This window comes from Mastigoproctus giganteus, chromosome 13 (assembly GCF_048544385.1).
Source record: "Mastigoproctus giganteus isolate SK-2022 chromosome 13, ASM4854438v1, whole genome shotgun sequence".
NCBI classification, from domain to species: Eukaryota; Metazoa; Arthropoda; class Arachnida; order Uropygi; family Thelyphonidae; genus Mastigoproctus; species Mastigoproctus giganteus.
In genome coordinates, this window is record NC_143587.1 from 15,482,668 (window position 1) to 15,510,060 (window position 27,393).

At 37.7% G+C, this 27,393-nt stretch overlaps 1 protein-coding gene across 3 annotated transcripts in view; it reads left to right on the top strand.

The window, feature by feature from the left end:
- Nucleotides 1–262: 262 nt before the first annotated feature.
- Nucleotides 263–27,393, top strand: part of LOC150075798 (uncharacterized) — a 40,186-nt gene continuing 13,055 nt past the window's right edge. Inside the window, exons 1-2 of one of the 3 annotated variants that reach the window (XM_090387420.1) lie at nucleotides 263–354; nucleotides 10,398–11,219. In XM_090387420.1, coding sequence (XP_090243546.1) covers nucleotides 10,428–10,910 — 483 coding nt within the window. In that variant the 5' untranslated portion in view covers nucleotides 263–354; nucleotides 10,398–10,427 and the 3' untranslated portion in view covers nucleotides 10,911–11,219. Of the gene's footprint in view, nucleotides 355–10,397; nucleotides 11,220–22,527; nucleotides 22,624–26,963; nucleotides 27,118–27,393 lie in introns of those variants that run through there. The other 2 variants (XM_090387419.1, XM_090387418.1) reach the window with 2 other exon arrangements.

Consider the following 27,393-nt stretch of genomic DNA (forward strand, 5'->3'; position numbering starts at 1 on the left):
CACAAAACATCTGCCCCTGCGAATTAACAATTTGGATTAATAATAAATGTATTCTATGAATTTTATGTACAACTTAGATTAGTGCAGCTTTCTGCTATTATATTTAAATTTTAAATAATAAAAAAAAGATGAAAACAACGTACAGAAAAATAGTCATCAATACTACGAAACCCCCTTCCCCCCGGATTTCTTTTACGTGAGCAAGTTTTCAAATAACAAAAGTTGCTCGATCACCATTGGTTGCTTCTTAAATTTCATACATGACGCAATCTATGGAAGGTACATGCGCACTGATGTTCAGTTTGAGAGAGAGTTAGGACTAGAGTTGCGTCGTTACGAAAATAATTGATTCAGGTGAGTAAAGTAGATTTAAAAATATACTGAGTGGTATATTTAAATGATAGTCGTATTAGATAGTGTAATTTAATCAAAAATTTCTACTACATCGTGATTTTAATAATTATATTCAGTTGAACAAGCGTCTCATCCGATGTCGCTAGAGTAGCATTCTATTTAGTTTTGAATAAGTGGCGAAGAAATTAAAATAAACTTTAATTAATTAGTTTATTTATACAGTATTTACGAGATATGTGGTTTGTTTGCAGTGAATAATCTAACCTTGTCGGAGGCCTCTGTTTGACGCCCCTCTGTGCGAAGGACTTGTGAGATAAGCGAGAATAATAGAAGAATGAATACTTGACCTTGGCACTGGTAAATCAACACGTGCCCTGCCTCCTGAAGAGCTGAGAAATTAGAGAAGAATCATTTGGTGTGCTGGCGTAATGGAAAATCTACGTTACATTTGTGGCAGTGGGGATTTTGTAAAAAGGTGGTATCTTCCAAGAGGAAAACTAGCTGGAAAATTAAGTCCTCTTTACGTCACTTCCTTATTAAGGGGAAATAGTGTCAGACAAATTCAAATTTTACTCGCCTATTTTAGGAAATACGTACTTTGATTTCTCTGAATTGTTGCGTGTCAAAGAGGTGGAGGTAAAAGATGGCCCCTCTTAAAAATATCCAGGATTGAGGGTTACCTTAATGAAACTGAGGATAATTTAGGATTACTCTTTTATGATTTCTATAAATGGATGGGATTTCTGGGAAGAGATTTTGAATTGATTATGGAAAGGAAATATAAGTAACAACTTGGAATAAACTGCGTTGTTTTTTTTTTTAAATTAATATCATTTCTTAAATATTTAAGTGTATATTTTATTATTAAATTATTTATTGTACTTTCACTGTCCTCTCCATACTGGGTAGATATAACCCGTCTTAAAGTTATGAGGGCAATACCGTACGTGGGGAAGAAGAAAAAGGTAGGAAATATGGTTCATGTTAAATTTTTGATACAAATGGGGATGTCAACATTGTCGAGTTAACCTTGTCCAATGACAGTCTTTGTGGGTGTAGTTCTCAGGTTTGCGAGAGTAAGTTAAAAGTATGAAAACATAACCTTGGCACTGGTAACTAAACGTACGCTCTGCTTAGTTGATCCCAAAGAATATGAGAAATCAGAAAAAGGATAATCTACATTAGTGTGACTGTGGCATAGCGATTGCAGTCGTCCATGACAGCGTGAGTAAGATCTTTCGAAGTCAGGAGGAAGACTACTTTGTAAATGAAGTCCTAATAGTGGCACGCCCAGAAATTTTGTTTGGGGAAGGGGGACTCGTACGTTCCACATCGGTAGCTTTTACAAGCATGAATTTTTAAATTATATGAATGCAAATTATAAAACCAATGTACACTACTGGGTTAAAATTGGCGTTAAAGAATAACAAAATTTATTTATTTTTATGTATTTTATTAATTTCCAGGCATATTGGTAACCCTAGACACCGAGTGCTCACGGGGGTGGGTCTTCGATATCCAGGTGAAGAGAACAGTGATATAATCGCTGTCTTCTCCACTCTGAGTAGAAAAAGGTGTGGGTTTGAATACCGTAAATGTGGCGAAGACTTTTTTCCTTTTTATTTTACAACGTGGCTTACTCTGTCAGGTGAGTAAACTAAGAGGGTTTCATGGCTTCAACTATTGAAAGCGCGAGATTCTTCATCTAGTAAAAAGGCCACAACTGACACCTCGTTGCTTTAATTCCATTCCACATTTCCTGGACACTGAATGGTAACGGGATCTAATTTTTCAAGACGTTAAATGGAGTCTTATGATTGCCATCATATTATACGAATATCTTGCTGTTACTTTGCCAACCAAAATAACAGGCATCGTTGCTGTGCAGAATCCTGCGCGCGCGCACATAAAATGTGTTGAATTTTGTATTAAAATGATTTTTTTTTCACTTAATTACTGATCAGTATTAGAAACCAACTGTATAACGTTCTGTCTAGGATTGTAATTTAGCCTGCATGTCGAACTGTTTCTTTGCAGAGCAATTTAGCCATCTCATAAATGATTCCTTTCATTACCGGATGGGCTCACATCTGGTGACTGTGGGCTTGGCACACCCAGGGTCCTGAGCTGGATATCATCATTCTTTTTCTTGGTGATACCCTTCTACTTCTCTCTCTCTCTCTCAGGGTAATTTAGAAATTTTTTTTTTTTTTTTTGGCTGGTGCCAGCATAAGGCATCCCAGGCTTCCTTGCACCATATGGCTAACAATAATAAACAGGTTCGAACCTAGGCCTTCAATGTTATCACCTGGGGATACCTGGCAATTACCATCTTTTTAATTGCGCGTGCCTAAATTAGCTAAATCTTAAAAAAAAAAAAAAAAACTACCCTTGTGTGCCCAGAACACAAAATTGGCTAAATATTTTAAAAAACTATCCTCGCGTTTCAGAATACAAAATACATAATGCTTTATTATTCTCCTTAATCATACCAAATCTTTCATTCCAAGATTCTTGAAATTTTCTGCTCCTCCCCTTTTCATTTGTACGCTTTTGTTTCTTTGCTGGTTGAGCTGACATTCTAAATCTGTAAAGGGCAAATAGTAATTAAAATATTTATGGGAATTAACGAAGAATAATCTCCACGCCACATACAAACCATAACTGACAATGAAGGAGGCTACACTAAATACTGAATGTGGATAATATATCTCACATAACTTTACCAATAACTTATGTTCTGAATAAATGTGCGAAATATACGAAATTTTTTCTTAATTTCCTTTCACAATTTGGTCAGTACGCCTTACCACCCCACTCCGACTTCAAAGAAATCACTGTATGAAGCTTGAAATTTTTTTGGGACTCTCTGATTTCCGCGTGTGCCCAAAACATTTGTATGCTTGCCATCGTTTTGTCACCCCTGCCCTAGGTCATAATGAGGCGAGATTCTTTGAACGTATGATTCATAAATGGGCTGTATGATGCCTGGGAGAACGCTCTGCTTGAGGTGCTAGATGTATGAGCCGTTTCGACGAGAGAGAGAGAGGGGGGGGGGGGTAGGGAGTTTAGGTCGTTGGGCGAGTTCTTCAATTGGGGACAGTGATGATCGCCCGAATTATGGTAGCAAATGAAACTGAAGGGTGAAGCAGCTCCAACCGCGTATGTGGGTTGACTGCAAGATAAAAACCAATTTCAATTTCTAAACGGAAAACAGCGTTATCAAGTTTTGCGTAAAGTTTTTAAAGGTATCCTTTTATTTCTAAATAGAAAAAGAAAACTTAAATGGTATATTTAACCAAGTAAACAAACACAGTTCAGTTGATTAAACAATCTTAAACCATATGAAATTAATAATCTTGAAACCAGAGCACATTACATATTTAAGTGCCAGATGACTTTCATCAAACGGTGAAATACCACCACTTTGCTTATTGGAGGCTTGAAGTGGTGAAACTCATGTTTAGTCTCTAGAGCAAAGTTTCCGGCATTCCCCTCCCCCCATACTTCTCCTTCAACCCATGCACGCTACTAAGTACTATAGGTTTTGATACCTTTTGTGTTTGGGGTTTTCATAAAAGAAAAAAAGTAGCTACTCATGTTACCATATAAAAAAAAAGAAAACTTTTTAACAACTGGCCAAATTAAATAAAATAATCAAAGAAACTTACTTTTACTCCGGGGAAGAGCCCTTCAGTGGTGCTGCTGCTGCTGCAGCAGCCTGTGATACACAAAGAGGCTATAGAAAACCATCCCCAAAGACAGACTCCAAAATAAGAAAGTAACAGAAGTCAGAAAATAATAAGATAACTGAAAAAATAGGTATATCACAGGATGATTTCTACAGGTGGACTACTCGTACCTCAATATTCAAAAGGTATTTCCACAGTGAGCTGCTGAAAAGCAGCTAAGCGTTCACTGTGGAAATAAGACTTTTGTCGAGTAATGACAAGTGTGGAGGATTCCCTGAAGAAATCATTCCGTAATCCCTCTATTTTTCTTATTTAGGAATCTTACTTTTGTCCTTCGGAATGAATATCTTTAACCTTTTTTGTAACGTAGGCGGCAGCAACCTATGTCACGCCAACCTCGCAATGAGCCATGGAGCTCTTCTCGGGATGAAAGTAAGGTTTCTTTATTTGTTTTAATTAATTTGATGGGTTGTTAATTAAGTTTTTTTTTTTTTTTCTTTTTTACACCCTATGTGATAACAGCAGTAGCTACCTAAGTATATGCTATATTGTGCATTTTTCATTATTAAATTTCACGTGTTTCAAGAGTGATTAAATCATGAACTGTTTCTTTTTAGTGGGCCCTCGTGGGTAGCACAGTTAGTAAAATCGCCATCTTCCCAACAACGGGTGGAAAAGACCTGAGTTCGAATCCCGTCGATGACGTGAGGATTTTATGGGCCTTTTTCACAACGTGGCTGAGTTGGTGTTAGGCGAGGGTAATATGGCTTGTTCTCCCGGAAACCATGGAGAAAAATCAACCACAGAACACACGCAATTTAGAGACAATTCGCACAGAGCAATATGGCCTTAGTCGCTAATGTGCTAACCCAACTACAACAACTCTGTTTATTGGGTTCCACCAAGAGCTGTTCAGACTTCCTGTGAGATGAGAAATTTCGAAATGTTGAGTCAAGGGCTGAAATGTTCAAATGTTATTGCTTCATTCTGTGTGGTCGGAACTGCTGTAGCCAGCAAGCAAAGATCCAATACTTTTTTTTTTTTATTGATGTAAGATGAATTACTCATTTTTTCATATCATTTATATACTACCCTACCATTAAATACGGACACTCCTACGTCGACAGGTGACATCCTACTCAAGCACCACGTGTCAAACAACTATAAATGTTTGTAACCGTTCAAGGAGACAATTGAACGATTGCGAACGCAAGTTGCCGCGACCAGTGGAGTTAAGAGGTTTCCAGAGCGGAATGATAATAGGATGCCATACAAGCAATCAGTCTTTACATGACATTTCAGTGGCACTGAAGATCCATAGGTCGATGATTGGTGATGTGATATGGAAGTGGACTGATGCTGAAACCACCAGTTTCACAAAATAACCAGGAAACCTTCATGAGACGATTGCAACGCACGTCGGCATCAGTATAGTGTGCAGGAAGCTGCATGATTTGAAAAATTTCCCGTCAAGATAAAAGGGCTTTTGTTAAATATAGTTTTAACATTTGAAATTCATGTGTGCAAAAATTTATGGATTTTTATGAAAAACAAAAAGAAATTCAACATGCTTGCGAAGAGGAAAGTGGAAATTTTGCTTAGCTTAGACATGACTAGATTTGCATTACATAGCCATGCAAATTGGTAGCCAGAGCATTGGAATTGTCTATAAAGTGCATGTGTTATATTCTATTCGATGTAATGGCCTCTTCGGAGCAAATCAGGCAGTAGGACATAAAGATATTAGCATTAGTAGTGACATATGATGCAAGAGAGCAAGCTTATATGGCATGAACCAAAAAAAAAAAAAAAAAAAAAAACACACTTCTCATTTCATCTATCCATTCCCTCCAAACATTTGTCCAGTTCCTCGAATTTATTTAAGCTATAAACTACCACAACGACAAATAAAAGTTTGTTCCTGCATTCAACCACTCGCTGGCTAAAGTCAAACTTCCACACATCTGTTCTACAACTGCCTTTCCTCAATTTGGAGTTATGCCCCCGAAGTGCGTAATCTGAGCAAGAGGAAGAATCCCATTAGCATTGAGCTTGCTAATACTATTCAAAGCCTTAAACACCTCAGTCAGATCCGCTTGCAGGTGTCTAGTCTCCAGACGCTGCAATTTGAAGAACTGAAGCCTTTCTTGCTAAGAGCACCCCTTTGTTTCCCTTACCAATCTCGTTGCCCTTCTCTGTATCGTGGTTCGAAACTGAAGAATAACAAAAGTAACCACCTCCTTTAAGGAAGTATAATTACACAAATTGGAAGACTGTTATCAGGCATCTGTTCTTGCACGTTCGGAACTATTGCTACCCTCAACTCTGATTTGTTGGTTTTTGTCCTGCCGACCACCGTAATGAATCATTGGTATGGTGTACCGTTAGACTTCAAAATGATACCAACGTGTTTGGTATTAGTGAACAGTCGAACTGTGAGACGCAGGAGCAGACCAATTGTCTTTTCGATTTACAGAGGATAAGTGGGCAAACTCGTCTACTTCAACTTTTAGGCATCAGTATATTGGTGGATTAAATTGTATTAACTTAAATATACATATGCATGTATATTATTTGTGTTCAACTGCTGTATAAATTAGTTAGGTAAGGTGTATTAGATTAACATATAGCTTCGCTTAGGGGTATTGAGAACGTCTATAACCTCACCATTGATAAGTAACTGTGGGCTGAGATTCAAGTAGTTTATTTCGGGGTGGGGGGATGTGGGTTAACCTATTGACATGATTGGTTCAAAGATATAGAAGAATATTCCTTAAACAAGTGCTGATATTTTGAAAAATATCAGAGCTGCTCTTCCAGGTTTATCATAATGTTTCCTTAGAGGAGGGGGAACTGGATGGGCTGTGAAATCAGAATTCTATATGAAACTTCCACTGGAACTAACAAAACGTGCAATGAAAATTTAGTGTATTTCTGACTTTTCTTCTTCTAATAATATCCGAAAAACATACTTCTATTTAGATTTCTTGGGGTGGGGGGGGGAATCGAAAGGACCAACAAATTTCCAGTGAAATTCATTGGTGTGTATAAAACGCGCACACTGCGTTAATTTTGCAACATTAGGACTAATAATTTTCCAGTGCATAAAACAACATATTTTAGAGTAATCAAACTTGAATTTATGCTCTTCAAAATTAAATCAAGTTTGCCAGATTACCACTGTAGATTGTGGCATTATTATAGCCACCCACTCCACAGCCGCCAACTCTGGCATGCTTTGGGTCGCGAAGAGATATTGGATGCATCTTAGGGTATATCATTCCAGGCCTGTTCCACTTGCGCTCTCAATTAGAGGGATCAAAAGTGCAATTTGAGTTATGGAGCCCTCCACTCATCTTCGAATGGGGACAGATCTGCAGATTTTGCAGGCTATGAGAGGATATTTTGAAAATAACTTTTTAAAATTTAATACATTATATGTACAGATATATTATTTTATACAACTCGTAACCCAAGAGAAAGATATTTATCTGGAGATTTCACTGCACCATTAGCTTTGTGATAACCTTTTCTGGTAGTGCAATATACAGACTGGCCATGTGGCAGTTTATTAAAATTCAGGCCTTTGGTTTTCCTTAGTGTTCAATCATTTCACACTATATTCAAGTACATGGTCTCCTAAAATTCAGAGAGTGCAAGAAGGTCATCACTGATACTATTAGATGTCGATGTAGTGACACTTTTACTTGTGGCTGTTGTTATAGTTGAGGTACCAGAGGTTATCCCCTGGCATTTACTGCCATGAAGGGAATTTGTCACTCACCGTTGTAACACTATTTAGTATGGTAGGACAAATAAAGATTATTTATTTATATTTACGTCTTGAAGAGTCCATCTGGTAATGTACCGATATGTGGTCGGTCATTGTCCTACTGGAACATAGTTACGGTCCTGTCCTTATACATAGTGGCCACTTCATTAGGTACACCTACCTAAGAGTGAGTAGGTTCTCCTATGGCCCTCAGAACAGTCTGATTTGTTGTGGCATGGACTCAACGAGGTGTACATTCTGTAAAGTCTTTCTTTACCACTACTTTGCTAGTGGCCAACGGAAGCTGACATGTGTTGTTGGATAGATGTTATTTGGTTAGTGAATCAATCTGGATATACCCAGAACACAATCTCGTCAATGAAATCCATAGCAGGGTTGCAGTTTTTAAGAACATGGTACCTACAGGTGTTTTTGTTTTTTTTGAAACATAGCTGTTACGACCAGAATATGGTATCTGTTATCCAGCTTATACCTTAACAAATCCTGTGCATATGCAATACGTTTATCAGTTTATATACACTACTGACTAAAAATTTGGAATCACAGCGTATGACAAAAGTTTTCGTTAATTTTTTTTGAAATCAGCTATGACAAGTAAGGTTTAATAAATATAAAAACAACACACTACAGAGTATTTTAAGATATTTTTATTAAGCACTGAAAGATTTACAGCGAAAAAAGAAAAATTGTAGTGATTAATATTAACAACTGTACTGATTTTTCATCAAAATCTCCACCACGAGATTTTATCACTGACTTAAACAGACATGGCATTCTGGCGATTAATTTTATTGATAGTGTCTCGACTATCATTATTCCATGATCTCCCATAATTTTTTTGGAAATGGGCAAACTTACTAGATGTTCCCATGAAAGCTGCAATGGGTATAAGTCAGGCGATTGTGGTGGCCACACCATAATTTGTAATCTTCTTCCACCCCCACCCCCATCCATTGTTTAGTTACTAGAAAGTCCTTGCACAGCTTACAGCTGTCCTTCTGGTCATTGTCCTTCTGTTAATATAAAATTTCTTCCGCAAAGTCGAAGTCCAGTCGATACTGCTTTATGTTCAAGAATGTTTTTATAGCCTTTTCTTAAAATTCCATCAATTCTGATGATATCGCCCACTCCTGGAAAAACAGAAGCAAATCCAGATCATGATGAAACCATCACGGTGCTTGACTGTAGGCACTAAACAATATGACCATTTTTTCTTCAGTTAATTCTGTAACACAAACTCTATGCTCGAATACAAAAATTTCAAATTTGGATTCATCCGTCCGCAGTACGTTTTTCCACTCTTCAGTGGTCCAATGTTGATGGCTCTTAGCCCAAGACAACCGCTTCTTTCGATTTTCCGATTTTGATGAAGGTTTTTGGACCGATACACGACCATGAAGTCCTGCTTGTTGACGAAGTTTACAATGGATGTAGATATGGGTGTTTCTCTGTTCCTATTGAACTCCGCTCCGATTTCAAGGGTAGTAAGTCGTCGATTGCGTTTAGAAATCATTATTATGGTCTTATCTTGTGCTTCCGTTGTTACGCGTGGGCGTGCTGATCGTGGTTTGTCCTTTGAACTGCCAGTCTTCTTAAATCGTCGAATGTAGTTTGTACTCCTTTAAATGAAACCTAGTTTTTTTGCCAATACTCCTCATGGAATAACTTTGTTCGTACAGAGTTATAATAGCACTTTCTTTTCTTTTTTTTTTTTTTTTTTTTCAGCACTCAGTTCCTTATTTCCTGTCATGTTTATCACGGAACACAAAACTTACACTAAACAGAAACACTCTTCCTGGATGACGGGTGTTTGATTTTGTAAGTTACAGCTCTTCCTCCTCAATTTACATTATTGCAAAACTGTCTGGAATCGTCGGCAATCTTCAATAATATTGAAAAAATACTCCCACTTTCTAGAATAATCTACGACTAGATGATTCTATCGCATTTAGGGGTCCACTTGGAAAATTAAGAAAAATGAAACGTGATTCCAAACTTTTAGGTGGGAGTGTATTTATATCTTGTGTATGTGTGTGTATATATATATGCACCCAGATCTAAGTAGATGCTTAGAAAAGCTCGGATAAATCTTCTTGCCTGGCTCACCATTCTGGAAGGCCTTGGATGTGCATTACCTTTCCTAACGAAAAGTTTGAGGTCTGAAGTTCGTCCATGGAATTCCTTTTGATGCAGATCTGTCCATACAATTTGCATACAGTAAAGTGCCCCTGTATGTTTCTGGCGTTTTGTGAAATTCTTTAGCTATTTGGAACGAAGTTTTTCAGATCACGCGCGCAGTTGTTTGGTTTAGTTCTGAAAATGCAAGTTCCCTTCCCCTTCAGACGATGTTCCTCATGAGTCTTCGGAAAGTTGAGAAATTTCGATATCGGTAGTATACTAAGTAGTTCGCGATGAATGTCCCAACTTTTTCTCTCAAAGATTCTGGAATGGTGATTACTGTTTGATTTTCAGTGTTTAGCAGTTAAATTTAAACATTGCATGTTATTTTATAAATTCCCTGTCTTCTGTTAAAATGTTAATGAGTTTTTGTTTTTTAGGTAGCAAGGAATCAAAATTTTGGCTTAATTATGGGCATGGAGTTTCCATCCTTTATGATCGTCATCTTGGTTATCGGTGGATTGATCTCCCTTCTTGGATTCTGCTTTGCCTGCTGTCGCCGTCTTAATGCACAACAGCAATTCAACCACTCCTATACGCCTTGTCCACCCCCGCCAGCGAGTAATTCATATCCAGCCTATCTACCCCCTCCTCCCGGACATCAACAGCAAACCGCGTATCCAGTGATGAGTGGAATTCCTCCTGAGACTAATGTTTCCTACCCTAATCCACCAGTTTGGAGTCCTTATCCTGTTACGCCAATCGGGTCGAATTCAGGATTGCTCCCAACTGCTCCAACCCCTTTTCCTGCACAGCAAATGCTTCAGCCAGAAATCTCCAATTCACCCTTTTATCCGAATTTTAAAAGTGGAGTTGACGATCTTCCACCGCCATATAACGAGGTTGTCAGTAGAACAGCGAACAGTGGTCGAACAGATGAGAAATATTCTTAAAATTGGTTGAAAATTTAAGATTAAGATGAATTGTCAACAGATGGTACCACGCTGACATCTTGAGTTCCCTAAGGTCAAATGAAGGCTTGTGTATTTTCAGTTTTGACCCTTGCTATAATTCTTTAAAGTGCAATTTTAGAGTATATTTATGCGTTGGTGTACATAGAGGGATTGAGTGATGCATAGTGAGGATTTGGAAATGGTTGATTCTGTGAGACTTGGAATTGCAGAACGAATCTGACACACTTGTTATTGATATAAGTAATTTATACGTACAAAAATTAATGTACCTGTATTGCTGTGCTTTTTGTATGAAATAAAGATAACAATTGTTTATGAAACCGCAAAAAAACTTCATTTGTTAAACGAAATTACTGACAACACCCTTCATAATGATTCACTTCTTGTGCGTGTCTTTAGAAGTAATTTTTTTATTGTGAAAATTCCAAACACGAACCGTCTTAAAACCTATAGTGATTAGTACTGTGGGTGGTTTGAATGTTGAGAAACTAAAAGAAGATATTTATTGACTTGAATTTCTGTAGATTGTAATTTTCAGGAAATACGTACGAAGGAAGGCTGTTCCAGAAAGGGAAGTTGATGAATAAATGAGAAAGAAGAAGAAAATTTGGTTCTGTGAGTTTGATGTTGAACAGTTAAAAGGATGTTGACTGGTTGCAACACCTGTTCGGACTGCTTTGAAAAAGAGAGAGGAATTATAGAAGCCAATTCAGAAGAACAGTGCCTGCCCATGGAAGTATCTATAGGAAAGGCATGCAGCTGAAACAGGTCTGTGTGACAGAGAGCAGAGAGACTAAGAGAGGGGTCATTAATTAACCTAATTCCCCCTTTTGAATGGAGACTAGAAACTTGAGAGAGGTTATGGGGACACCTCCCCAGATGTGCGAACAATGTTCCATGGTAGAATGGACTTGAGATTTGAACAGAGTAAGAAAAGTAACGTCGAGAGCGAAAGAGAAAACCGTTTTTTAGATGCAGAGGAAGCGATATTTTTGATGTGCATATTGCTAACAGAGATTGGACATCAGGATAATCCATTATAAACCTATGGGATCTCTTTAGCTAGAGTGTCATCGAAGATATGAATAGGAGCTGTAGGCTCATTTTTGCGGGATATAAGATAGGACTGAGTTCTAAAAGGATTGAAATTAACTAAATTATCTTTGTCCCATTGGAGAATTATCTGGAGATCAGTATTTAAGGAATTGGTAGCGGACATTCCAAAAGTTGAGGGTGTTTGCGCAGCAGAAAGTTCCTCAAATAAGTAGATGGAATGCAACGTGCTATCGTCAGCACAACTATAGATAGGATTTTCAGTCAATAGAAGAAGGTGGTAATTATACAGGAGAAAAAAGAGTGAGAGAAATAAATTAACCTTGGGGAACACAAGCATTAGTGGAGAAGTTAGAAGGCAGAGAGCCGACTGCCATCATCCTCAGTAAGCGGTCACAGAGAAAACTGGATACCAATTACGGAAAACAGTCGGCAATCCATAAGATAGAAGCTTATTTGACCTTTATGCCAAACACTATCAAAAGCAACTGCTTCAAATTCACCAAACGTTTCCATTGAATTTGTCCATAGATGGATAACATAAGCCAATATATCACCAGTGGATGGACACTGACGGAATCCATATTGGCGATCATTGATCAGATGGAAGGTTCCTTGATAATTTAGAAGTTGGCCGTTAATGAATTTCTCAATTACTTTAAAAAGAGTACAAGTAAGATCAATGGGACGATAATTGGATGGGAGGGATTTGTCACTATTTAGGAAATGGCTCATCAGCACTAATTTCTGGAAATTGTACAGAGTTTTGTATACCATCACAGAGAACCATGGAGGAGATGAACTAATGTTTAGGGATCGCCTTACGTAAGACACAACACAAGTCCACATTAGGAAATGGCTGGATAGGAACAAATTTCTAAGTAGAAAGAAAAGGACCAGGAGAAAAAGAAAGTGTAAAATCGCGACACAGAACAGGAGTGAGCACAGGTTTTGAGAAGTGGAAAAATACCTCAGAATCTGGCGTTTTCTTGGCATCGAGATTGTTCAAAATTCTTCTAACATCCTTTTGACAGAATGCCGTGGTAGTCATTCAATGGAGTGCACTGGAAATGGTAGGAAGTGGTGTACCAATATTGTCAATACAAAGAAGAAAAATAGCATGCAAGCAGGTCAGCTTTATATTTAGCCGAGGTGATAATAGAGGCATCAGGTGAGAAAAAGTTGTAGCGAATAACTTCAGCAAGAGACTGAAATGCTTGACCACCGTTGGAACAAGAAGCAATTTCTGCTCTTAGCCTGTTTAATTGCAAAGCAGTTATTCACCAGTTCTTTCTTATCTTGAACAGCCTGGCATATTTTTTTGGAAAACCAAGGTGTAGATAATGGACGAGATTTTAAACTGGAGGGTGGAATGATGGATTTCATCTCCATAAGAATAATTTCACTGACGCGATCTGAGAATACATTGATATCAGAAGATTTTAAACAGTAATTCAACCAAGGAAAAGATGAATAGGGTTCTCAAAAGGTCATCAAATTTTTTATGGGACGAATTTCAAGAATTCCATTAATCTTTTCCTTGGTTGGATTACTGTTTGTTGTTGTTTGACACTGTAATGCCAAACAACACAAGACCGAAATGGTCACGCGAGACAGTCTGAAATCATCACTAAGTTGCGATTTCAGGTGCCCAGAGGACCATGTACTTAGAAGGGTAATTTGTGAGAAAGAGGTCATTGTTGAATATTCTGGTAACTAAATGAACAAGCTGTATGCAGTCATTAATAATTGCAAAAGCCTCTGCATCTGGACCACCTGGGTCCGGTGACTAGAAAACGGAAGCTGGGCGGAGCTGCGAAATTAAAATCATTAAGGAAAATTACTTCACTGTTAGGAAAGTTGGACTTGAGAAATTTAAGGAGTGATTAGTGGAGTTGGGAGAACGATGGAAGCAACAGCTGAATTTGGCAGAATGCGGTAGAGAGATTTTTAGCCAAAAAAGATCGAAAAGAGGAAATTTCAAATTACTAAGTCTTTGATAGGGAATATGAGAGTGGACATATGCACAAGTACCACCTTTGAATCGAAAGGAATCATGCAAGGAATAATTAGGAAAACTGAGATGAGCAGTGGTTGAATCAACTGATATCTGGGATTCTGTCAGAAAAAGTACATGGGGATTTGGCAGACTGTAAGTGGAAATGGGCATCATTGAGATTAGAACTGAGACCACGTATATTTGTGGAATGAACGAGGTGTTTGGGAGGTTTAGATCTTTTCGCAGATAAGTTTGTTCTGTTAGTTTGACAATTCATGATGTATTCAGAAGTAAGAAAAGGTGGCGAAGATATGCTGTACGAAGTATTGAAATTTTTGGATATGGTGTACGCATGGTAAGAATATAACCAGCTTCTTGACATAACTTGGCCTCGACAATGCCTCTGCATACATACACACTACTCGGATTCTGGCAGAGTAGAAGCAGCGAGATTATACACTAGCTGATCTGGATGCCTCCTATAGTGTTACAAGTAGATTCATTCTGGTGTACTATCTAGCAACCAGGCTGTACCCTCGAAATGTAAACAATATTGAATCTCGCCATGATGCATATCATGTCAAGGTTCTACCAGCCTTACCGCGTTATAGAAGATAATGGGGATTGTCGGAGTTTTGTTCTGGCGATTAAACATTGTTTCGCTCCTTCAAGCTTCCATTAAGCAAAGTAGCGGTATTGCAGTGAACATGGGTATATGTAAAGGGCTGCACCTGGAACGCCTGTTCAGCTCCGTGTCGTCTGTCTGTGAATACCAGAATCACTGTAAAAGGGCCAGAAAAAGTGTTTGGTGTAGGTTTGTGTGAGTAGGGTGCATGTTCTGTTGTTGTTCTGGCCGCTTGGCTACCCAGAAGCATCAATCACCTGGAGATATGATTCTGGGTACTCGTCCACACCACGGGAAGGTGGACCAATCCCAGTAGAGCACGAGCCGTCTCAAAAGAGACTCTGACCCATCTGGTGTTGCCAGAAGGTGGACCAGTATCCTATAGGGGCCCATTCCAGAGGGGAAAAAATATAATAATAAAAATAGAAAAGAGAGAGAAGAAAAAAAAAAAAACGCAGAGAGAGAGAGAGAGAGAGATGGCAGACGTTGCCTCGAACCTATTGTCCAGTCGCTTTAGGTATTAGTTGTCTTACAACCATATTCCTTCTCCTCCCAAAGGCATTTCGGCAAAGTTCTGTTAAGCCTGAAAAGTGGAGACATTGATTAGTAGATTGGGCTCATTTCCAGAAGAGAAGTTATAAACTTCTGATTTAAGAATATTCCTAAAGTTGTCATCCAAGTGACAGGAGAACAACACATGAAATTGTAATGGTTGATGAGGGTTATCTACAACTTTATTGATGCATGGCGCGTTATCGTACCAATTCCAAATTTTGTATGTTATTAAAAATAGTCGCTATCCGTTATCCTTATTTTTTCAATAAGCACATGGAGAAGATTCGCTGAATACAAAAAAATTGAGTTAACAGGAACATGGTGTATGTGTGCTGTCAGTTTTTCTTCGTTCCTCTGTCCCGTTTGTTTGAAACCATCAAGGAAAAACTGCGAAGAATGCTGACCTGAGGTATGTTTCCCCACAACAATATTCCTGCACAGAATACAAATTTTCATTTTGCAAGAGGGGGGTTGTACAGGGTGATTCATATCAAGAGTAGGAGACCGGCAGAATTGCTTAACAAGTACAGGTCACTGTTGAAAAAGAAGCCGTGAAATAGGGTTGAATTTGAAAGTGTCTGCAATTCTGCCCAGACATGATAGGAGGGAGTATATGATCAGAACCTTGTCGATCAATTCGGCCCTGGAAAGATTGTGCAAGGCTCAAGGGGTAGAATTTTTTTCAGCTTGGACTGTACTTGTTAACAGGAGAGATTGCTTCTACAGGGATGGGATACACTTAAATAGAAAGGGTGCAAGTATGTTTGCTGATGCTATCGAGGCAGTGTTAGGTGGGTCGGAAAACTGCTAGCTTGGGGGGAGACAAAGACGAATAGATTAACAGTAGCCACTGGCAGAGGTGAAAGAGATTCTTGCACTGCTTCTATTGGAATTAGCAGAAGCCTGAAAAACAAGGTGCAGGATATTTCAGAGACTGCTGGGAGTCATTGCGGTACAAGTAATCACATGGGTTGTGTTAGGGTAGCTAAGAATAGAAATAGGTGCATATATACTTGCGTGTACACCAATGCTAGGAGTTTAGTAAATAAATTTGATGAATTTGAGGTATTGCTGAAAACATCAAAGGCAGATATTGTTGGGATATCAGAGACGTGGTGTCACACAGATATAAGGAATGCAGAACTGGAATTTGGGGAGTACAACGTCTACAGAAAGGATAGACTGGATAGGAAGGGAGGAGGGGTTATGCTATTAGTTAAGAAATACATAAAATCCAAGGAAGTGAAGCCAGTGGACATCGCTGGACAGTGCAGTGTCGAGTCAGTTTGGTGTGACATAAGCATTGGGAGATCAAAATTGAGAGTAGGAGTGTGCTATAGGCCTAATGACTCTGATGAGTATAATAAGAAACTGTACAGAGAAATAGAGTGGGCCAGTAAATCAGAGAGTCTTATAATGGGGGATTTTAATTTCCCAGATATTGACTGGAATTTGGGGGCTGGTCACTACTCACACACTAGCAAGGCTTTTGTGGATTTATTGGATGATTGTTTTCTACATCAGCATGTTCGGGAGGCAACTAGAGGGAGGAATACTCTTGATTTGATTATCAGCAGTGATTCTTCATGCATTAAGAATCTGCAGATAAATGAACCACTAGGTGGCAGTGATCACAGTGTGCTGAAGTGGGATTTACTCAAAGAGGTAACTACCATTAGGGGTAAAGGGAAGGGTTATTGCTTTCGTAAAGGCGACTACGATGGACTGAGACTGTATTTAAATTCTATACAGTGGGACCAACTGATGATGCTACCAACAGCAAATTCAAAATGGGAAGCATTCAAAGAACTTATCTTGGAAGCTACTAGGCTTTACATACCAACTAAGAAATATTGTTCAAGGTTTAGGCCTAAATGGATGTCAGATGAACTGATGAGGCATATGGCAGAGAAGAAACATGCATGGGATACATACAAATTAACACATGACACAGAAGCCTATGATAGATACAAGTTGATCTGTAACCAAGTTACAAAGGGGGTTAGGCAGGCGAAGGCAGATTACGAGAAATCTTTGGCAAGGGATGCAAAGAAAAACAGCAAAGAGTTCTTTACTTATGTAAACTCTAGAAGGAAGGGGATGAATCAGATTGGTCCACTTGATATCGATGGGTCAACTGTTGATGATCCTGCTCAGGTAGCTAACAAACTAAATGAATATTTTGCATCGACATTCACACATGAGGAGTTATTTAGCGAGGGGAAAGCCAGAGGTGTATTCAACTCTAGCAGTAAGCTAGAGAATCTTGTAATAACTGAGAGTAAAGTGGAGGAGAAATTGTTGAAGATAAACACAAGAAAGGCACCCGGGGTGGATGAGATCTATCCAGTTATATTAAAGCAGGCAGCAGAGGAAGTAAGCAAACCATTAGCCATAATTATGAGAGCTTCCTTGGACTCAGGGGAGGTACCCATTGACTGGAGATGTGCAAATGTGACCCCAATTCACAAAGCAGGATCAAAGGCTGACACAAGCAATTATAGACCTGTGAGTTTAACTTCTGTTCCAGGAAAATTAATGGAGGCACTAGTTAAAGAAGCAATGCAGGATCATTTAGACAAGACTTCAGTTATAGCTCGGATACAGCATGGTTTTGTTAAGGGGAAGTCTTGCCTGACCAATTTGATTGGATACTATGATGCAGTCACAAAGGAATTGGATGCAGGGAATAACTTTGATATTATATACTTGGATCTTAGAAAGGCTTTTGATACTGTTGCACATGGAAGACTGCTGCACAAATTGGAGCAGTGTGACATTGGAGGCAAATTGCTGCTGTGGATGAAGGGGTGGCTGAGGGGGAGAAGACAGACAGTGGTAATCAATGGACACTGCTCGTCGTGGACTAATGTTATTAGTGGAGTCCCTCAGGGCTCAGTGTTGGGTCCCTTATTGTTTTCTGTATTTATAAATGATATTGATGATGGTATATCAAGCTTAATGTCGAAGTTTGCAGACGATACAAAGGTAGGTAGGGTTGTCAAGGACACTACTGACACTATGCTGCTGCAACAGGATCTGGAAATTTTGAGCAGATCGGCTGAGAGGTGGCAAATGAAGTTTAACATTGACAAATGTAAAGTACTACACATGGGAAACAGCAACCCCAGAGCAACGTATCAACGCTGTGGTACTACACTGACAGTGGCAGAGAATGAAAGGGACCTGGGGGTGGTTGTGCAGGCAGATATGAAGTTCTCTGAGCAGTGCAGACGGGCTGCATGAGTAGCTCGTGGTGTATTGTCAATGATATATAGGATTTTTTCTAGCAGGGATAAGGAGGTGATTATTCCCTTGTATAAGGCAATGGTCAGGCCACACCTAGAGTACTGTATACAGGTCTGGAGACCTCATTTCAAGAATGATGTAGAGCTGCTGGAACGAGTACAGAGAAGGGCAACAAGATTAGTGAATGGAACAAAGGGGTGCTCTTACGAAGAAAGGCTTAAGTTTTGCAAATTACAGTGTCTGGAGACTAGGCACCAGCGAGGTGATCTGATAGAGGTGTATAAAGCATTGAATGGTTTGAGCATGCTCAATGCTGATGGGATTCCTCCCCTCGCTCAGAATAATCACCTGAGAGGGCATAAATTCAAATTGAGGAAAGACAGATGTAGGATAGACGTGCGGAAATTTGCCTTTAGCCAGCGGGTGGTTGATTGGTGGAACAGACGTCCATCCCTTGTCCTGGAAGTTGATAGCCTAAATGAGTTTAAGGCTCAGCTGGACAGGTATTTTGAACGAACAGAGGGGTGAAGTGGAAGTGGTTTTTTTTTTTTTTTTTTTTGGCTGATGCTGCATAAGCTTGCTCTCCTGCATCAAATGCCTCTACTAATGCTAATGCTAATGTTTCCCCACAACAATGTCCCTGTACAGAATACAAATTTTCATTTTGCAAGAGGGGGGGTTGTACAGGGTGATTCAAAATTCACGTATCCCAATTTGTGTTAGTTTTTCATTGGCAACTTGATGGATTATAACTAGAACACTGGCAGTACTGGTTATTCTCAGATAAGTACCACAACTGACTACATTTTAGCTTTCAATCACTAACCAGCAGTGTTTTCAGAGAAGGCAGCAGTCATTTTCCCAGGCACAGCACATGTTCACAAGGAAATATTCACGATCCCAGAATGTTTATCTTTCGAACTACTTAAAAGGAGTGGTGTACATTAAGTGACACCTCTTGGCCTTAATCGCTTCTTTTGTCTCTTAACACCACACAGACATACACCTGCATATTTGGGAAGGCAATTTTTAATGTTTATTGCATCCCTCCCACTGGCGAACACACCCTCTGACCCCATGACTTTAACTGTTTCCCCCTAGAAGAAGGATGGACTATCCCTCCTCTGAAAGTCTCCTGTATCCTCCCTTCTTCCTGCTCCCACTGGTGGGTGCCTCTACCTCTCCCCAGAAAACTCAAGGGAAGACCCATTATCAACGCGGAACCATTCTTCCTAGAAAACACTGTAAACTTATCGCCAAGTGTGCGAACTACAATCTTATATCAGCCGTTCCCGACTTTGATCCTTCACCAGTGCCACAGACCAGTCCATTCCTACACAGAAGGCGTCGCTAATGTAAAGCAACTAAGTGTATACTGACGCCTCTTAGCATTAGTTGCTTTTTTTTTTTTTTTTTTTTTTTTGCGCTTAGTACACTCCCAGTTAGAGGACCTTTACTTGTCCTGGCAAATATTTAGATTTAGAGATTAGCCAAATATTTCGAATAAATTGCAATAATCGAGATGTGATCAAAAATTTTTGGAACTGCACTAATATTTGGGAAATGAAGAAGCTTACCACCTATTCGGATGAATTTCAAAAGGTCTTCTGGCAGTATGTACACCGATTTCTACGCTTTTGTAACTTCTGGAAGCATTTATGATAGCCTTTTGATAACAGTTCCTCTGTCACGTGTAGAGGAACTGTTATCAAGAGAAATGTTCGAAAGGACTTAGGAATAAGTTCCTTAGTCGTTGCAAATCTGAGACCTTTCGGGAGGATTCTTTAAGTTTAACAAAAAAAAAATTACAAGGGACTAAATCCTGTAAGTATAACGGATGGACGACCACAGTGATGGAATACTTCATTAAAACTAAATTAATAAATTAACAACTAAAAAAAAAAACCTATTTGCCTTATTACATTAGGACATCCATAACTAAACATGAGTACTTAGTAAGCAAAACTGTTATTGAGACTACAGAAACGGGTATGCATGAGACATTCTTTTAGGATGGTTATCTGTCTGCTCAAAGTCCCTGAGGAAGTAGCAGAGAGACGGCCATGTGAAGGAATGTTACTTTCCTAATTCTTCCTAACTATTTTCCTAATTTTTCTTGACTTAATCTTTAATAATTCCCTTTACTTCCTTTCTCCTCTAACTTTATCTCTCCAAACTTTACATTTATATATTTGTTAATTGATAACATAGAAGTATAAGCGAATCAACTGCTAGAACAACGATGACTAGCCAGTTAGTTAGATCTTCATTACGGCTAAAGGCAAATTTGCGCACATCTATTCTGCAACTGTCTTTCCACAGTTTGAATTTATTCGTAATCTGAGCAAGAGAAGAGGAAGAATCCCATCAGCATTGAGTTTGCACAAAACATTCAAAGCCTTTTACTTCATTGCCATTCTCTGTACTTGTTCCAGCAGCTTTTGCTTTCTTATTTTGGGCAATATAATTCGTCCAGAATATTTCAATGAATTTTCTGTCAGCTAAACTTTGCAAATATATTTCAATATTTGTTTCTTTTAGCATCTTTTCGCTTGTGAATGGCAGCATTTTTTTTTTTTTTAAATTCGGGCTTAATCATGCACTCACTAGCCAAATATATATTTGAGCCACGTTTCACCTGAATTGCAGCGCGTACAATGTATATTGCACTAGGCATCCATCAGTATATTTATTTGCTACTATACTGTGGTCAGTGGAGCTGAGAAGCTGAACTACCTTTCCAACATATCCCAGGAATTTTCAATTGGACTCAGATCTAAAGAACTCGGCGCCGGGGTAAATGCTGAAAACCTTGGGAAAGTTTCCCGAATCATGTTGTGTTGTCGTCTTGAAAGAATCCATCGCAATCTGGGTAAAAGATATTCATTGGAGGCAACATAATCTTCTAATGGTACGAGTAGATCCAGTCTGTGTCAACGTAACTTATCCCATACCGTGATAGCATCTCCAGCAGCTTGAGTGGTGGATATAAGACAGTCTGAATGCATGGGTTCATGCCGCACCTTCAACCTATCTTTATTGCAAAAAAGTGTAGGGACCCCCCCCCCCCACTGTTTCACAGTCTAATCTCGTTAACAGCACCACTCCAGTCGAATTTTTAGATTTTTTTACAAAAAGAATGGCTTCCGTTTAGACACACGACTACCAAATCGTAGATTCTTCACTTCCTGCAGCATAGTTCGATGGGAAATGAGTCGTTCTTTGGCTAAATTCAATTTTTCAGTTATTTGCTGCACGCCGGACCTTCTTTTCTGGCGCACAATTCGTTTTAAATTCCTGCGGTTTCGTTCTTGGAGAACTGACTTTCTTCCTTAAAGAGCTGCATTCTCCTTTCGTCTTCATCTCATTGTATGCTTTTGAGATGATTGCTTTCGACGCACCAGTGATTTCAATTTTCTCAGTTGTGGCTTCTATTTAAACGTGTTCCACCAATTACACTTTTCTGAAAATCGGAATGATCACTGATCTTCTTCACGACAGGATCCACTAAGAGTACACAGGAAAGCGTACGGTATTTGCGTGATACCAAAGAACTTGTGTAACAACTTATATTTACATACTGTACATTGAATTCTCTGTTGCAGAACGTTTATAATTTTTTTGGCCGGTGAACGCATATTCGCAGTATAAGTCGACTCCAGTTTTCAAAGTCATCCTTTGCATTTCGTGTAGTGGCGACTGTAGTAAAAGTTACAGTGAAATCATAAAATGTGCATTAAAGGTAACCAAAACAAGTAAATATGTTAACGACTCCCACAATCAACGCAAACGAAATATGGTTGCTCATGTGCAAACCTGTTTTCTTTCCTAGTGACGTTTCAATAGTCAACCAATCAGAGTAAGCGTACCTAATTATCATCATCAGAAAATAACGCGTAATTTATGATTTGTAGACTGTTATGTATAAGAATAAATAGATTATAAAAAAACTACTCACATGAAGCGCTTTTACTTAATCAATTTAGATCAAAGGTAACCTTTGCAACCTCCCGTTCAAACATTATATTTGAATAATAATAAATAAAAATAAGAAAATGACGCACGGATAAACTGCACGATCATTTTTTTTTTGTGTCTAAAATTTCCTATTTTGACGCAACTCGCAGACTAAACAGTGGTGCATGCGCAATAATGTTTAGTCTCTCTAAAAGTTTGGACGAAAGAGCTGAGGCGTTAAGAGAATGAATCAGGTGAGTACGTTACGATTAAAAAATTTATTATTTTTTAAGTAGTAAACGTAAATAAGATTTGTATATTATGTTTTAATTTAACTAAACTTTCTACTACATCTGTTTCAATAATGTAAGTAGTTGAGAAGGTTTCCAACTGATGTCGCTAGCGCAGCTTGCTATTTCAATTATGAATAGATGGGGAAGCAATAAAAAAAACAAAAAAACAGTGAATTAATAAACATTTTAATAAACTATTATTATTATTAGCCTTAAGGCGCAAGGAAGCCGGAGGCTTATGCTGCACCAGCCAAAAAAAAAAAAAAAAATCTGAATTACCCTGAGAGAGAGAGAGAGAAAAAACAATAGGTAGAAGGGAATCACCAAGAAAGATGATATCCAGCTCAAGACCCGGGTGTACCAAGCCCATTCTCAACAGGTGTGAGCCCCTGGGGTATTATGTATATAAGGAAAATACGGTTCACGTGTATCGTTTAATTTAACTTTACTGGTGACCTGCGTTTGTGCAATAAACTCATGAGATAAGCGAGAATATTTCACGAGTAATCAACAAGTAGTCCGCTTAGTTTACAAGGAGGAGAACAGACTGAAAAACAAGAGGATGATTTTTTGCAATGACAAATCGAACACAGTCTATGATTCATTTTCGAAAGTGAAGAATTTGTGAGAAGGTCTCTATCAGGAGAAAAAAGTATCTTAAAAATAATGTCCTTTTAGGTCACTTCCGTATTAAAGTGAAATATCATCAGACAAAAATTAAATTTACTCCCTGGACTTAAGAAGTGCATCGCTTTCTGTAAACTGTCAGATATCTAATAAGAAGATATTAGTCCTCCTCTCAGGAGGAGAGACTCGATGTGAATAGCGTTGCTTTACAGTATAAGTAAGTATCTCACATGACAGTAGTGGGTGGATTTGCTAACGCTGCGCCTCTGCTGCCATCCATAGTTCATTATTCGTCTATACAGTATAATCTGGTTAAGATTACTTTTTGTCAGTGGTGTGGCTTTGCATTGGACTGCTTGTATCTGTCCTATTTTTAATTTTCGCTGAATCAGGACCACCGCTGTTCAAGTCTTCTGCATTGGCGGTTCGATCTGGGGATCGGATGGCGGACCGATTGATCGACTCGCTTTGCGGCGATTTGTCTAGCGATTGAAATGCAGCGATTCCCTGACCATCATTGGCCTTGTGGTCCTCTGTTGAGATGGGGCGTAATGGTTAGGCTATTTTTCTTTTATTTTGTTTTATTTTATTGTAGTTAGTTTTCTTCTCTGCTGGTGATATTTCACATAAATTTGGACTTGGTGCCCGTCAGAGGGGGCGCCGTTAAATTTCTATTTAATTGGCTTTCAAAATTTAATTGATTGTTATCGTTATATTTAGAATTTCTAAATTATCTTCGAGAGTTTCTGCTGTAATATTTTTACTCTTCTTACCCTTCTCTTCCCTCCCTGTTGGTTTGATCGTTATGTTTAATTTTGACTATTTTCGCTCTTCTGTCTTGCCATGCTACTGGCATTATTTTTATTTTAATTATCATTCTAATTTATTTTACTTTTATATATATAAATAATAATAAAAAAAAAATATATATATATATTTTTTTTCTCACTTTGCGCTTATTTTGGCATTATTTCTTCCTTACTTTTCTAAGGGCTGTTTATCTAAAATTTACCATTTACGACAGATGTCTTTGGGGAAATAAACGTCATCTTCAAAAACTTACAGCGTAATGGTCCGTTGCCAGAGCAACACTGATCAAATCAAGCAGCTTCTCTCGAGGTGTGTGTGTGGGGGGGGGGGGGGGTGTATGAAAGATGTACTCCATCCTTAAACTAAAATTCTTTACATCTTATCTTATTGAATTGCTGCGAATTATCGCATAGGTGTACACAATTAGGCGTAACATCAACGCAAAGTAACAACCAAAGTTAGGATTACAGCAGTGGTTTTCAATCGGGGTGCCGCGGCACTTTAGGGTGCCACAACAACATTCCAGGGGTGCCACGTAATTTGGGTTTAAGTTACTTAAACTTATTATTATTTTTTAAAATTTATATGTTTATTTCCTTATAAAAAGGTGTACAGCATCTTTCTAATTTTGTGGTGATCTATAATTGATGTTTACTTATTATCTCTATATAAAGAATAAAATTATTATATATTGTATATATATAATTTTATTATGAAATGTAATTTTTATAATTATATTATTGTAATAATTATCATATAACATATATATTTTTTAATATTATATATATATATATATATATATATATATATATATATATATACAGAGAGAGAATTGGATCTAACAGGCAGAAATTTGAGTAGGGGTGCCTCAAAATAAAATAAATGACTTAGAGGTGTCATTATTAAAAAAAAGGTTGAAAACCACTGTATTACAGTTTTAAGATTTATTTAAATGGATGGGGATTTTCAATAGAAACTTTGATTTGATTCTGAAAAAAAAAAGATAAAGTAATAAGAAACAACTTGGAACAAACTGTTAAATTTTAGTTCAATTTAAACTCATTTCTTAATTTTTTTGATCAAGTATATTATATTTTATTAAAATATTGATTGTACTTGCGTGTTGGCACAACCTTTACCCAAAAAGTTTTTTTTTTTTTTTTTTTGTCCTTGCCTTTTTCCCATTATATATATATATGGGGTCACCGTTTTTATTGTTTTGGCATGAAATTTTTATGGCCGGATGCCCTTCCTGACGCCAAGTCTAATCAAGAAGTGTGTGCTATGAACTACTGCTCCTTCCCACCTGGCTACAGAGGCGCCAACTTCTCCCCAAAAAGTATGAGTGGGAAATAATTGTAAATGGGGAAAAGGTGGGAAAGCAATTACTTTATTGGATTACTTTATATGTGTTTATTAGAAATATGGTTAATGTATTGGGCTAAATTTTTGTTACAGGATTCTCCATTATATAGCTTCTGGGACAGGGGCTGTAATTCTGGCTTGGATATCTTGAACAGTTTCTTTGCAGACCAGTTTTAGCTGTCTCATAAACCAATATTATAAACAGATTCAAGTGTGTGTGTGTGTGTGTGTGTGTGTGTGTTGGGGGGGTTTAGACAAAGCTACTTAATTCTTATTTTATGGACTACACATGGCTTTCTTGTATTTTGACCTCATGTTTTTAGAATACTATATGAAGGAGATTTATTTATTTTTTTATGTTATTTATCTTTGTAAAAACACCATCAAGTCTCCATGTCAGGAATACTGGGTTTAGGCAATCTGGTATTCCAGCTCACTTATTTTAAAGACCCAAAAAATAAGACTTGCTAACATTGCAACTAACATTAGTTGCATTGATCCAGGTTCCCTATGACCTTGAAGTCCTGGATCAAATGTGCTATTGCACCTTTATATAGCCAGCCCTGGACGCAGTGGCGGATTTCCGCACAAGCGCACAAGGTGCGTGCCTGGGGCCTCTTAAATTGAGGGGGCCTCAAATCTCAGGTCTCAAAAAAAAATTAAATTGTTTCATTTAAAATTTTTACACTCATCTTTATTACCGTTACTGAATGAAACTATAATTTAATATGAGAATTTAGTAAACTCTTATGCGAATATCCCTACATATTATAGAAATATTTATGCAAAATAAGTGAATCTTGAAGTAGAATACATATTATCATTAATGCTAGATTTTATGTATTAATTTTATGTATTAATGTTAGATTTGGGAGGGATGGTAGTTGTGTCATTTTTTCATTTAAACATTAGTTAAAATATGTATGAAAGAATTGCGCAACCAAAATGATTAAAACCGCAACACCGAATCTAGAATGCGTGCTATAGTAAAAACATGTGCATAGAATGCACACTTTAGAGGGGAGCCTCAAAATTGAATTGTGCCTGGGGCCTCTCAAGTGCTAAATCTGCCACTGCCTGGACGTTAGCATATTCTGACACTTCTTAGCCTTAGTACATAATGTATTCTGTGGTGGTTTTACTATTTTTACTATAGATGAAAATAGAAATTTCCACGGAAGGGATGGGATTTGAAAATAGACAAAAAATCTCCATATGCTATTATAACTGCACCCAATATGAAAAGACCTAGTACTTTATTTCTTTAAATAAAATGAATTATTTATTGTTTATTTAACTATTTAGTTATATGATTTATATATAAAATGGTGCATTGCACAAACAACTTCATTAGTTTCCTATAGCCGGAGGCTTCAATTGGCCCTTTATGGATTTGTATGATATATATTTTACCAGTGTATATGTTATCCCAGATGAGTTTGATGAAACTTTAAAAAAAAGGAAACATAAGAATAAAAGAATTTATTTTATTATTTCAGCTGAATTATATTAGAAGTAAAAAGGTATGAATATATTTGCCTTTAAAATAAAATTGAAAGGCTAAAACCATCAGCAGCCACCAGTCCTTATATCTACCCAATGCCACCGAGAAAACAAGGCCTATTTACTGCGTGTTGACATCACAAATAAGAGGTATGTAAAAACTACATTGCAGCATAACTATGAAAAACAGAAGTGAGAGTTACACTTATACATTTTGAATGTAAACATATTTTATTTTCTTTGTGAAATGGAAAGCTAATTTTATAAGCTGTAACAGAAAATACAAAAAAATTAATATTTTAATACTTGTGAAATTTTTTAAAATCATAATATTTAAAAAATAAATATAACACACAGTTCTGTTAATTTTTATATTACATTTTGAATGCTTTACATCTTCTGTAATTATTTTTAACAATAATATAT